Genomic DNA, 14,301 nt, shown 5'->3' on the forward strand with positions numbered 1-14,301 from the left:
TTCATTTAAAACAGATAATCACACAAACAATGAATTTATACCAATTATAAAAGAGATTTCCAATTCTATTATCACACACAAATTCCACCGAGAACGTTCGGATTGATCCAACATAAATATAAACTATACACTGCCGAGGGTCGAACGGCACAAATCATAGATGCATCTATTAACCGCCGAGGCGAATGACCCACTCCCATGAGAATAGTAGAAAGAATTACCCCGCTCGCGAAATATACTGGCAACGCAGTCAAATATAATTTATCAATAAATCATAACCCTTTCTTGATTCTTTTCAAAATAAAGACAATTCAACTTGAACCTTTTAAATCCTTAAAAATACTCAACTTAGTTCCATTTGATACAATTAAAAAATATAATCAAATAACGGTGTCTACAAAGCATGGTATAAACCTAAAACTACCCAGACATAAACATGAATAGTAGCTATGTATGGACTCTTGTCACTTCGTGCTTACGTAGCCCCCACAAATAAACATTTTAATTAAGTTCGCCTATGGGGAAAATTCCCTCTTACAAGATTAGCAAAGAGGCTTACCTCATCTCGCCTACTTTTAAATTCAAGAATGCGCTCAAACCCTCAAATCAGAGCCGAACAATCCAAGACTATTCAAATAGTGTGAAAACTAATCAATATATGTTCAAAAGTTTAAATTCTAACTATTTAAGTGATTACCCAATCCTAAATGTAAGGTTTCTAAAATTCACCCCCGGACCCACATGCTAGGAATCCGGAAATATTTGAAGAAAGTTGTTACCCATAACCTTAGGAACATAAATATATGATTTTCACTAAGTTTCATAATTATTTTTGTGGTAAAATCTCATTTTTTATCAAATCCCTAGGTTTTCACCTAAATCCATGATTTTCACTAATTTACATGTTATAATCCACCTATAAACTATGCATTTAACTCACATTGTGTAGGAATTAGTTACCTCAAAGTCTTAGGTGAAATCCCCTCTCTAAGAGCTCCAAGAATCGCCCCAAAATGAAATAAACGAGCTCATCAATGTCTAAGTCCCGTATTAAATGAGGTTCTGCCTTCTGCGATTTTCGCACCTTGGTGCCTTGGCCGCATCTACGGTCTCGCACTTGCGGTGTTCGATCCGCTTCTGCGGAACTCTTTGAGTCCAGCATGGCCGCTTTTGCGGGCGGTAGAACGCTTCTGCGCCAAGCGCCACACCTACGCCCTTCCTTTTCGCACCTGCGCATTCGCGGGTGCGCACAAATCTCCGCACCTGTGGTCCCTTGCCAAATGCTCTAGAATTGCTTTTGAGGCCAACTCCTCTCACCTCCGCCTGGCAAAGCGCAAGTGCGATTATGACAGACCTGATGCTTCAGTTGTTGCTCCAAATTCTCAACTTGGTCCGAGCCTCGTCCGATTGACACTCGGGGCCCCGGGGCCCACCCGAACATACCAACAAGTTTGAAATCATTAAATGGACTCGCTCGAATTCTCGAAATGCCCGAAACAACATCAAAACTAAGAATCACACCCCACAACTAATTGAACCTAACTTAAGAACTTCAAGTTCTTCAATTTACTTCCAATGCGCCGAAACGTACTTAAACTACTCGGAATGATACCAAATTTTGCGTGCAAGTCTTAAATAACATTATGGAACTACTCCCGATCTCGAAATTCCGTTTGGATCTTGATATCACCAAAACCCGCTCCAAATCAATTTAAAGAACTTCTAAGACCTTCAAGAACCAACTTTCACTATTAGGCGCCAAAACGTTCCTGGATTATCCGAAATCCGATCCAAACATACGCCCAAGTCTAAAATCGTCATACGAACCTATTGGAATCGTCAAATCCTGATTCCAAGGTCGTTTACTAAAAATATTGACCGAAGTCAAACTTGACCTTTTAAGCCAACCTTAATGAACCAAGTGTTCCGATTTCAACCCGAACTCTTTCAAATCCCGAACTAACCATCCCTGCAAGTCATAAATCAGTAAAAGCAAGTACGGAAAGTCTTATTTAGGGAAACGCGATTCTAAAAAGCAAAACGACCGATCGGGTCGTTACAATACCTATTTCAGATAGTTGGTCAAAGACACTCTGAAAATTATTTATATGATTAAAAATAGGACTACTTTTTTGTATCGAATATTCATCAATTGATTCAGCAACGACTTATTAGTGCTAGTTTTAAACACATAAATGTCTCATGCTTTTCTATAAACTTCTATCATGTGTCTCATTTACAATATGATTTCGAAGATCATTTTCAATTTTTTATTTATATAGCCACAAACTTATAAGTGCTCAAACTTTCAATCCTTGTCAGAAATTGATTCGGATTTGTTAGTTACAAACAAAAGTAAATATATTTTCTTGACAAATAGAAAATATTTTATTCTGCCTTTCCAAATGTGATAATTACTGCCATTTAAACATATCATTTTGCTCATTTTTACCTCCATCGTTCAAATAAAAATATCACCAATCAATACAACCACAAACTCTAATACTACTATGTTGGAAAAATAATATACTAACAAATACACGACAAGATAGTAGCACAAAAATACTCGAGTCTAAACTTCTCTGATCTATTTGAGCTGAAAGAAGACAATATATACTACACAAATAATTATCGGCAGCAACTATAACAACCAATAATAAATATAGCAAGATAAAAATAAATCAACGCTGGAGATACCAAATTATTGTGAAAAACCTTTTCAATTGTGAAGAGTAAAAATCACCGGACTAAAACTCCACTGTATAAATAAAAGAGTTAAAAAGGTTCTCCAAATGGCTATTATATCAATTCAAAATACGGAGCAACAATAACAATATAGACTATCCCTTATTTGATTCCTTTTTAATTTTATTTTTGAAGGCATTCTTCATTCTAACGTAGTTATAGTTGTGCATAATCTAGTAAATACAGAATTACCATACCGAAATAAATTTTTTTGGCATTTGATATAAGTTTTAAAAAAAATTTGGTATTAGGTAGTTACAAAAATAATACCGAAATACCGTTACCGTACCGAAATATATAATAAGTTACACAATACACATATTATTAATTATAATATACTAAGTTACATAATACTTTTCCGTGATATGCATGTTGAGGCTCGCAATAAAGCTCATGTACTTCTTTAGGAAAATGGAGGAACAACGTAGGCTCGAAATTTTGACTCTTATTGTCTAGGATACCAAGCATCTTAACATAATACTTTTACGGTTTTAGGTGTTTCTTCTCGTGTATTGAATTGCATATGTTGGATTAGTCCTTGTTGTATTCCCTAACTTCAGCAATTAGCTCTAAGCAAGTAACAAGATATTTTCTAATTAAATTTATTCCTTTATGTATCTTTTTTCTCTCTATGAGTTGATACAAAGATGGATCTAGGATTTTTATAACATGGGTGCACCATTAAAGAAAAGAGAAAAAAGAAAGTATTAAATAGAAATTGATCCCTACTCCTCTAGGTAAATAACTTAACATTCAACCAAGTGCATCATTTAACTTCTTTGGAGCATGGGTGCCAACAGATGATATTAGATCAATTTAAAAAATATGTACATAAAATACCTACTTTGACGGGGAGACTATGGGTTCACGTGCCCCGTGAATTAAGCTATACACCCGCCCCTGGGTTGATACTTGCTGGTTTTGGACAATTTTTTTTTGTCAATAGTCATGTGAGTTTAGAACGTTTTTATTTTTATATTCGTGAGTACTTTAATTACGACTATTACAATCTATGACTTTATGTACTAGTTAATATTGAAATCGAACAAATCGAAGTTACCGTATCGAATAAATCGAAACAGAAGCCAAATCATATCGAATATATTTAGGTACGGTATTCGTAAAACATTTTAAGAAACTGAATATCAAAAATATCAAACCAAAATATTTAAGTACCGTACCGCGCCGGCCGACGAACCTCGCTAAACGTATGTCATATTAAAAAGTCATTTCGAAGCGACCAATTAAATATGTACTGTATATACCTGTTTATCTCCACATATATTAAAGATTTCTCATTAATTATTATTTAGAAATTAGAACACAAGAAAAGAGTGAGTTAGTAAGCGTGCCTGCTCTGAAAATTCTTCTTGTGAAAAATATAAATTAGTAAATTACCTTGTACTTATGGTGAGCTAAGAATATAAAATGATGGTTTGCTAAAAGGAATCCGCTGGACAAATATATACAGCGGCATTTATGCTTTGCTGCGTTGATTTAATAAACAAAAATTAATTGCTACGCAGAAGAAAAGCATAACTTAATTAATTAGAATTCCCACTTCACTAAGTAGCGCCAACGCCCAAGCCCTCCCACCGGCGCGTGAAAATCCCCCTCTTTTTATCGTCTCATTTTTTCTATCTATCTAGATTTCAATGACTATGACTTCTTCGTCGAGGCGTCACCTTGACCACACCTCCGCCCGCACTCCAATTTCCTGAATTTTTTATTCAAACAATTTTCATATATAAATATTCGCAAAACAGATAGAATTGTAAGAAACTGGTGAAACGCCTCCCACTGTGCACGTTAGCATTCTGCGCATCTACCGGTGAAGATATATATGGCGGAGCTGGCTCAAGCCGCCGCGGACGTTTACGCGCCGAGGAGTCTACCAGCTTGGAGGTCGCTGCTGAGCTGGTTGGCTTTCTTTATTCAGATCTTCGTTCAGATCGTAAGAGGAACACCGTCTCTGAGTCAGGTACTTTCGTATGTCGGCTTACGTAATAGTAGCTCTTTCCTCTCTTCCACGCCGCAGTTCAAGCCACTTCCTGTTGTTGAGCTGCCGGACTCTCAGCTGCCCGAGGAGGCGCCTCCGCCGCCGCAGCAACCGTCTGTTGCTGTTTCCACCTTGCAAATCGACGCCGGAAGAGTTCCTGATGGTAACGGCGACCAACATCTACGGAGACTCACGGTAAGCTTTTTGTAGAAATAGTTAAAGCTTATTGAATATTCATCTCGAGCTTAGGTTTTAGGAGTTGAAGCTTAATTTTGAGTACAATCATATGTAATATTTTGGTTCGTAGATTTCGTTTATGTTGTTCATTATTTGTTATGCTTCCTTAGCTTTATGTTTAGCTACTTACTCTAATTCAGATGAAGTGTTTGATGCCTTCTTAAAACTGAGTTAGTTTTCAACACATGAGTTAATCATGTTGTAGCCTTAAGGAATTTTAGGACTCGTCTTGTAGCCAAATATTCTTGCACTGTTCTTCTAGAGCTGCAAACTTTTTTTCAGGTTGCATACCAAGCTAATCGGTGCTGGGATGAATGACTATTATTTGTTACTTCTTTAGTTAGGAGTTTCTCCATAGGTCATCCTGTTGTAGCTTTTTCTCGCTTAACTAGTGTTGCCATAAACCTAAGTACCAAAAAGGAAACAGTAGATGGAGAAACAAAAAGGGAAGTTTCTTAATTATTCATTGTGAAAGAGCAATGTATGAACGTAAACTGTTAAGTTTTAATTCCCGAATTGCATGGGCGCTTTTCTCCAATTATTTCCTAGGAGGTGTGTACTAGAACTTCTTTTCTTTTTCTGGGTATTAAGGGGAATCTCTAATTCTTCTTCAAACTATTACCATTACTTCCATGTATTATGTCTAAGCCATATTGGGATGTGATAATCCATCTCCAGCTAGAGGAGCCATATGACTCCGAAGCAAGCTTAGCTACAATGGTTAAGGTGGTTCAGTAGTGTGATTAAACGGAAACAAGCTGGGAAGAGAAGATCCATACATCACTGCTTTAGTCTGGATGTGCATATGACATGCAACCAGATTTCAAGGTAGTTAAATGGAGGTATATAATGAAAATTACAACTCAATGGGGAAAGAAGTTCAAGTTGGCAGTGGTGATGAATGAATACGACAGGAAGAATATGAAAGATGAAATTGATGAAATACGGGGAAAATGCGATGTGTATAAGAAGTATCAACATATCAGAATACTTGTGTGAAAGGACAGGCGAAAGTTTTCTGGTTTACTAGAAACAGGAGTGGTCTGATTTTCCATATTGCTGGTAGTTCTGGTTTTGTTTCTTTTGGTTTCTTCTTTTATTCCTATTTTTCTAATTTTTCTTTCTTTTGTCTATTGGAAATTGGCATGCTCAGAAAGGTTTATGCTGTAAGTGCAACTATACCATGCAAACCAGATAAATATGACGAATGATAAGAACTTATGAAGACGGTTAGCTAGGTTTTTATTATGTAGTCTGTCAGTGCTGTGATTGGGCTTTGCTGCAGGCTCTGGTAGTGCAGGATCTGTTATTTCCAATACTTTAATGTATGTATGTACGTGTGTATGTTGGAGAGGCCTCATGGATGGGGAATCAACCTCCATTGCCGGAGGAGCTGTATGATGTGGAAGCATGCTTAACTACAATGACTTAGGTAGTTCAGTAGTGTGCTTAAATATAGACATAGACTGTGAATAGAATGTGACATGCCAAACTGGCTTATGTTTAAATATGCATATAATGAACAATTAAATTCCTATGTATTTAGATGGAGGTATTTAATGGAAACTACAACTTGATACGGGAAGGTAGTTCTTTTTTTTTTTTTTATATATATATATATAAGCAGTATTATGAAGAGTATTATGAAGAGCGTGAAGCGAGGAAAAACGACAACCACCTTTTCGCTTAAAGCGAGAAGTGAAGCGGAATTTAAAAAAAATATATTAAAATAAATACTGAAGGGAAGGGCAATAAGAACTAAGAATAAAGGATATAAAAATAAGAGGAAGGGCAGTATATTGTTCCAATAAAAAATGGGCAGAGCATTTCAAACGAAAAAACAGTTCAAGAAAATGAAGAAGAAGAAGAGGAGAAGAATGAGAAAGAAGAACGGAAGGGAAAAAAATTCGTCAAGCATTTCGCTGCTATTTGGATGCTGAAACAGTGAAAGGGGGGGAGGAGGGGGAGGGGGGTAGGAGGGAGGAGGAGGAGGAAATCACATACCTGGAGATGATCTTGAAGTTTTCTCGCTTTAAGCGAGGAAGCGACCGCTTTTCACAACTCTGTATATATAAGTAATGGGAAGGAAGTCACTTATCAAAGATGATGGTAGGAAGGGAGCTATAGAGGGAACTTGTGATGGATGAGAGGACAGGAGGAGTGTGAAAGATGAGGTTGATGAAAAGGTGATAAATAAAATATCTAAGAAATGTTAATATGTCTGAGTATAAATGTGAAATGAAAGGGGAATTGCATTGTTTTACAAGAAAGCATATGCTACTTCTTGTTATTTGCTGGCTGTTTTCATGTTCTTTCTTTTGTTTTTATTTTAATTATTTAAAATATGTATAGTTTATTTGATTTTCTCTTTTTTTTTTGTTTTTATTTTAATTATTTAAAATATGTATAGTTTCTTTGATTTCTTCTCTTTATTCTTGTTTTCTTTGCTGTAATACTTTTTCTTTAGTTTATTGGGAAGATGGCATGCTGGGCGAGGTTTATACTGTTAGTGCAACTGTAGCTTGGGAATGAGATAGATAGGACGATCTGAAATTTGGGAATGGTTTCAAGAGAGTTAGATAGGTTTTAGTTATTACAATTGCTGTTGTTGGGTTATGATGCAGGCTCTGGTGCGGATAGGTAGTATAATAGCATGTCTTAAGGGGACTATTTGTCTTCTATTCCCTATTAATGTTGCCTAAGTGCACAAGAGGAGTTCTAAACCAAGAGAAACTCCCGGACAATTGAAGGAAGACATCTAAAGTATAGGAGATTATTGGAGCCAAACAATACCTCTCTATATCCTGATGTCAACTTCTAAGATGTTTAAATCTTGACTGATGTCATTGTCACTTATCCAAAAAGGAAAAATAAAGTGACTGATGTCAACTCCATGACTTGCTATATCATCAGAATATTTATGGTGTGACATTTCTCTTGTGTTTACTATTGTAGATGATCCATATAACCAACTCCAACTAGTTCGTGATTGAGGCGTAGTTATCGATTGGCATTTCTTTTGTGTGTATTATAGCTCTTCCTGTACTTTCTTTTGTTTGATAAAGTGAAGGCAGCTCTTCCTATATTTGCTAGGCATGCCTTGGTTAGGACCTCTGTTAACCCTGTCACTGCCCTGAAGAGTTAATACGCTGTTCACATATTTGCTGTCTTGTTATCCTCTGCTCTGCTGGCTGGGTCTTATTAAATTTGAGGTGGATTCATTTCAAATGGCAATCGCGGAGGGTGAAAGATTCTGCATGCTTTTTGGTGCTTTCAGTCTTGCATTTTGCTTCTATATTTGTATGTGAATACAGCCTCTTGGTTTAAAGAATTGATGTCCTTCAGTTGAAAGTTAAAAGATCAAAGACAATGGCGGATCCACATTATGTCATATGGGTGCTTAAGCACCCATTGCTTTTGAAAACAACACTACTACTTACATAGAAAAATTAGTAATTTATATAAATATATTAACTAAGAACCCAGTCTAAGTAGTAATTTTCAAATTAAGAATAGTTAAGCATCCACAATCTAAAAATTCTAGATCCGCCACTGCTCAAAGACGTTCTGGAATTTGTAAGATTGTTGTGGTCAAATGTATCAGAAAGCTGACTATTAAGAGAGGTTGGGGGACTTGAAGATGGTTTATTAGTAATCCTGGCAGGTAGGGATGACAAACGGGCGGGGTGCGGGGCGGGGCGGGTTTGGCAAAACCCACAAAAATTTCAACCCGCCCCGCATAGTTATTTTGGTTGGAAAGAAACAGGATTTGCTTTGAAGGGGAAATGCAGCATGTATCCAGGATTAAAAACAGATGCTTATTAAACTTGTATTTCTGGTGTAAAAGACATGTAATGGAAAATATGGAACAATATATGAATTTTCTAGAGGAGCTAGGAGGAATGTAGTTGCTTTGTTGTATTAGTTTTGATGTTTGTAATTTTGTACCATCTTGGTACCTTTTAATAAAATCTTACCTTATATAAAAAAAAAAAAACCCGCCGCGCCCCGCCCCACTTAATTTTTTTCTAAAACAAACTAGTTTGACATTTTATTATCTATCTATATTATATTATTATATTATTATAAAAGTGGGAAACCCCTAAGTTAAAAGTCAAATTACTTAAATGTCCTTTGAATGAATCTAAATATTTTATTTAATTAAAAAACTAAATATAAAAGAGACACGTCTTTTCCAAAGTAGCCACCGTTTTGCTTTCATTAATTAACAAATAGCTTGTTCATTTACTGTACAAATCAAGCACAGATTGGCCAAATAATAGACTCAAGCACACATTTACTGCGCCGAGTAACTAGTTTTATAAAATGGAGAGCTTAATAAAATCACATAAACATAAAACTGAGAGAGTATTTCGCCGATCCTCCAAATTCAGTGAGTTACTATCATTTCTTATTACTAATACGATATCTTGACTTATGTAATATCGTTTTGGTGAGAATTATGCAAATTGGTTAGTTATAAATCAAAATAGTATTCGTGCTAGTGAAGAAGAATGTGAAATTGTAGTTGAAATGATTGCTTTGTTTCAAAAAAGATAAAATTCAAAGTTGCCCCGCATTGAACCCGCAACCCGCATAAGAGTAAACCTGCCCCGCCCTGCACCCACTCCGCACCCGCCCCATTGCCATCCCTAGTGGCAGGGTTTCATATAAGCAGATAGTAAAATTATTTATGGAATTTTGTTGTAATTAGTGCATCCTGCCAATTGGCCCAATCTTTTTCTGTTTGCCAAAATCTTCTTTTTAGAATTTTCCTCAAGTTCTTAACTATTGCTTTCAGGTGGTTCTTGATTTGGATGAGACTTTAGTTTGTGCATATGAGACATCAAGTTTGCCCAATATTGTACGCACCCAGGCCGCAGAGGCTGGATTGAAGTGGTTTGAGCTTGAGTTCACATCTTCAGACAAGGTCATATTCCCTCTTCTGTCTATAATTAAGTGATTATCACGCAAGTTTCTTGAAATAGTTATCTCAATATATTCCTGTTGGTTTTAGGAATGCGACAGCAAACCTAAGATCAACTATGTCACAGTTTTTGAACGTCCTGGATTGCACGACTTTTTAAAAGAACTCAGTGAATTTGCCGATCTTGTCTTGTTTACTGCTGGGCTTGAAGGTTTGCGCGTTAATTTGTGATTTATTTTGTCATCTTCCTTACTAGTTCATCATATATACATGGTTAATTCTCATTGCTATCTGTGTGCAGGCTATGCAAGGCCCCTTGTTGACAAAATTGATCTCGGGAATCGATTTAGCATGAGATTTTATCGGCCTTCAACAACTAGCACGTCAGTATTGCTTCTATTCTTATGTTTTTTCTTTTTCCTGTTTAGTGGCTAATTCCAAATGTGAGGTTAAACTATTTCAGTGTTTATGTTATGATGTGCTGGACTGCTACATGTGCTAAAAATAAAAGGTAAAATAGAAAGCACTCAAAGCAGAAAAATCTTACAATACAAGAGGGAGAACTAAGTAATCTTCTCAAGTTAACGCGCCTTTTTTGGGGCAAACTCACTACCAGATGGAGAACTGAGTAAACAACAACAACCAATCCAGTGGAATCCCACAAGTGGGGTCTAGGGAGGGTAATGTTCTCATACCTTACCTACCCCTTATGAAGGTGGAGAGGTTGTTTCCGATGGACCCTCGGCTCAAGAATAGTAGAAGGAAGCAATAACCAAATAATAGCAACAACAAGGTAAAAGGCAGCGGAAGCAAATAGCAAAACATGTAATAACCAAGACCAAGGAATACGAGACTAGTGTCAACTACTGGTACTAGTGACACACTGTGTAAAAACAAGGAACTAGAAATAGGAAAATACAAGATTAGTGCTAATACTATTGGTAAGATAAAGGGACACTCAACTACCTGTCAACCCACAACCTTAATTCTCGACCTCCAGACTTTCCTACCGAAGTCATGTCCTCGGTAAGCTGAAGTAGTACTTCTCCTGCCTAATCACCTCTCCCTAGTACTTCTTAGGCCTCCCTCTACCCCTCCGCTGACCCACCATGGTCAACCTCTCACACCTACTGACTGAGGCATCGGTGCCTCTCCTCTTCACATGCCCGAACCATCTCAACCTCGATTCCCACAATTTGTCTTCCACAGGAGAATTGAGTAAACATATCAAGTTAATTCGCTTTCTGGGCCGAATATCTGGTGTCACCTTATAGCATATTAGCCTCTGAAGTGAAGATTTATCTAATGAACATAGGGGTGCTAATTAGTGTCAAGGCCACATGTTCTGACAGTTCATGTGATTATTCTTGAAGAGAGAAGTGCAGAGTCCTCTCTTAGTGCATATTTGACCACTGGCCTTGATATGTGTGTGTGTGCGCGTGCGCTCATCAGATGCCATAAACTGCATTTGAAGCCATTGACCTTCCGTAGATTGGAAATAGCTGGTGAGTGTGAACTTTTCAGAGTTGGTTCCTCCTAACTAATCTTTGCCTTGATGCCACATTTATCTCACTATCTAAATATGGTCACGCCATCGCTGCGTAGCAGACGAATTAAAATCTGGGTAGAATAAAAAAGTCACGATGTATTCCACAATGAGAAAAATTGATAATACGTAATCACCATATAATCGACATTATAGTGAAGGAAAATGTTTGAAATTGACTTGTCTATCTGACTTTATGAATTTACACTGATGGCCCTTATAAAAAAGTGAATTTACCTTGATGGCCCGGGCTTGAAGGTTTTATTTTCTGCAGTACCAAAGTGTTCGGAGAGTTGGAGGATCAGTTATGTAACTGTTAACTAGCTAATATCTGAACTAAACATTTTTCATAAAAAAATATATCTGAACTAAACATTTTGAAGCAATAGAAGGCGAAGTCTCTTGTCGTTGTCTGATTGACTTGTAAGTCACAGTGATTCACTTTGGCTTTCTAACCCTATTCAGAGCCCTTCACGTTCACGTAACATTTCATGATTCATCCTCTGACTAAAATATAGCTCTGAATGACTATATTTCTTAGCTCAATCTCTTTCTGGAAACTCAGCAGATACTACTATAATTGCTATTAGATTATAACTTTATGATAAGCAAGCCTGATTGTGTAGGTGTCCATTCATTGCAGGTCCTGCATGCACACTATGAATCTATATCTAGCAGTAACTCTATGCATCTATCTGTCATATAGTACCTTGAGGATCATTCTTTCCAGCTCAGGTTGTCACATATTAGGTGTTTGGGCTGTGTTTGATAATTTTGCAAATTAAATCCTTAATGTGTTGAAAAATATGGTAGATCTATGTCAATGTCTCTTTCCAAAAGTTTCTCGAGCCTTATAGCTCATCTCTTATGTTGGACCATTGTCTGATTCAATGTTTATTATCAGATCCACTGAACTTTCTGTGCCAAAAACTGGTGAAAATCAATATAATCTAACCTTAGTGCTGGCTCTTGACTAGCTTGTTTTTTATCGTATGTTCCCGAAGGGACTCTTGACTAGCTTGTGAGTGTACTAAATCTCGAGACCAGGAATTGTGTGATGGGCGTTGGTTTGCAAAGACACCTTTAGTATGTTGGGATACAAATCATGTCTCTGTTCTGAGATATTTTGGTGCTCAATGCTTGTTACATGCTTAGATGGCCAAATTTCCATTGCTGCATCATTTGTATCAAAATCTGCTCTATAATAATTCAATCCCGTTGGATTATTTCATGAAAGGACCTGATTTCCTTACGAACTGTACATTCTCTACATGATACTACCTATCAGGAATAAAAGAAAGCTACCTAAATGATACTGATAACAGGCTTACCCTTCAAAAGTTATTGTATTCTTAAGCCTTCTCCCTCTCAGGAAAATGATGAACTGAGTTCTTTCGATTCCCAAAGATAAAGAAAGATTGTTATTACTTGAGAAATTGATTTACTTGCGTTAGATAATGAATTTGCGGCACATTCCTATCAGAAAAGATAATGAATTTGCCGCACCTAATGGTTCATAATCAAATATTATGACATTCAGTCAAAGGTTCCATGAATTTGTGGCATCAACATATCTCTTTGATTTCTGTATCCTTGCAAAATCAGCTCATTGTTGATGCGACACAACTATTCGACTAAATCAAAGCAATTCTCTTCGTATAAAATCTCTTTTCAGCTTATTATTGTGAGTTTGACACTTTGCTCGCATTTCAGGGAATATCGGGAACATGTGAAGGATTTATCTTGCATATCAAAGGATCTAAGCCGAATTGTCATTGTTGATAACAATCCATTCAGTTTTTTGTTACAACCTCTAAATGGAATTCCGTGCATTCCATTTGCTGCTGGACAACCGCATGATATACAGGTCTAATACATAAGAAAACATGTATGAAAGCTATTCCTCAAATTTGCTATTATGCTCCCATGACTTTAACAAGTGTTATATATTTTGTATCAGCTTTTGGAGGTTATCCTTCCACTTCTCAAGCATCTTTCCCAGCAGAAAGATGTGCGGCCTGTGCTCTACGAAAGATTTCATATGCCCGAATGGTTTCAAAAGCATGGAATCCCTGCTTCTGCATTAACACTAGGATGAAAATCTTGCAAGTGAAATTGCTTCTAATTCCTGGAGACGCCAATCCTGTAATTTGTTCTGCAAGTGCAGTACCCCTTAACTCGAAGAACAATTTTGTATAGCTAATTTTGTGTAGAGGAGCAGCCATTGACGAAGTCCCAAGTTTCTCAAGTCTGATCAGAATGTTTTCCTCCCTATGTTCGCACAACATTCTCATTGTGGAAATTTAAGATTATTGTGTAACTTGTTAATAGCCTCCAATCTTAGACGATGTTAGTGTTTCTGCAATTGTTGTAAACAGTCCTCGCCAATAATTATTCCTTCTCTCACACAAATTCTAATGTAAAGGTTTGATCATTGGACGCTCTCTTCAGGAATGGTAATGTTCGTTTCTTAAACATCCGAGTGAAACCCAGAATCTGTCTAAAGGTGTTTGTCGCATATCATGTCTCTTCAAATACCATCCTGAACTTTTTAACTTGAGATTCTTTCTCAATGTTTTTTGTTTTATTAAAAGATGGAAGGAAAACAACCTAATTTTGCGAAAACGTATCATCTGAGATCCTGACTTGAGGAAAAATGAGGATAGAGTCACAATCTTTTTTCTTCTTTTAGTTCGTTTTGGTTCAATAGGCTTAGAAGCGAGCAAGCCTTCATTCCTTCAACATAATCCTAAGTAGAATAGAGTGTTTTAAAAGTCGTTTATGAAATTAAAAATCCCACTTAAAAATGCTGAAAAGGAAAAGGCCGACAAGGTGATGATTATGTTT

At 36.7% G+C, this 14,301-nt stretch overlaps 1 protein-coding gene across 2 annotated transcripts; it reads left to right on the forward strand.

The window, feature by feature from the left end:
• Positions 1 to 4,297: 4,297 nt before the first annotated feature.
• LOC107759073 (uncharacterized) lies at positions 4,298 to 13,929 on the forward strand. Of its 2 annotated transcripts, XR_012710513.1 has the most exons (7): positions 4,298 to 4,939; positions 9,783 to 9,911; positions 9,999 to 10,119; positions 10,210 to 10,291; positions 12,098 to 12,189; positions 13,168 to 13,321; positions 13,415 to 13,929. XR_012710513.1 is itself a non-coding variant. In XM_016576945.2 (6 exons), the coding sequence occupies exons 1-6, from the start codon at positions 4,589 to 4,591 to the stop codon at positions 13,550 to 13,552; spliced, it is 975 nt and encodes a 324-aa protein (XP_016432431.2). In that variant the 5' UTR covers positions 4,315 to 4,588; the 3' UTR covers positions 13,553 to 13,929. The 2 variants fall into 2 exon arrangements, 1 of the variants encoding a protein (XP_016432431.2); XM_016576945.2 differs by lacking the exon at positions 12,098 to 12,189 and having other exon boundaries at positions 4,315 to 4,939.
• Positions 13,930 to 14,301: the final 372 nt, after the last annotated feature.

Source organism: Nicotiana tabacum, chromosome 6 (genome assembly GCF_000715075.1).
Source record: "Nicotiana tabacum cultivar K326 chromosome 6, ASM71507v2, whole genome shotgun sequence".
NCBI classification, from domain to species: domain Eukaryota; kingdom Viridiplantae; phylum Streptophyta; class Magnoliopsida; order Solanales; family Solanaceae; genus Nicotiana; species Nicotiana tabacum.

Bases quoted from the DNA above. Each gene is read 5' to 3' on its own strand.
- LOC107759073 (XM_016576945.2), top strand. From the start codon at position 4,589: ATGGCGGAGCTGGCTCAAGCCGCCGCGGACGTTTACGCGCCGAGGAGT. The intron at 9,912-9,998 runs GTCATATTCCCT...TGTTGGTTTTAG, and splicing joins AGTTCACATCTTCAGACAAG to GAATGCGACAGCAAACCTAA. The intron at 13,322-13,414 runs GTCTAATACATA...ATTTTGTATCAG, and splicing joins GACAACCGCATGATATACAG to CTTTTGGAGGTTATCCTTCC.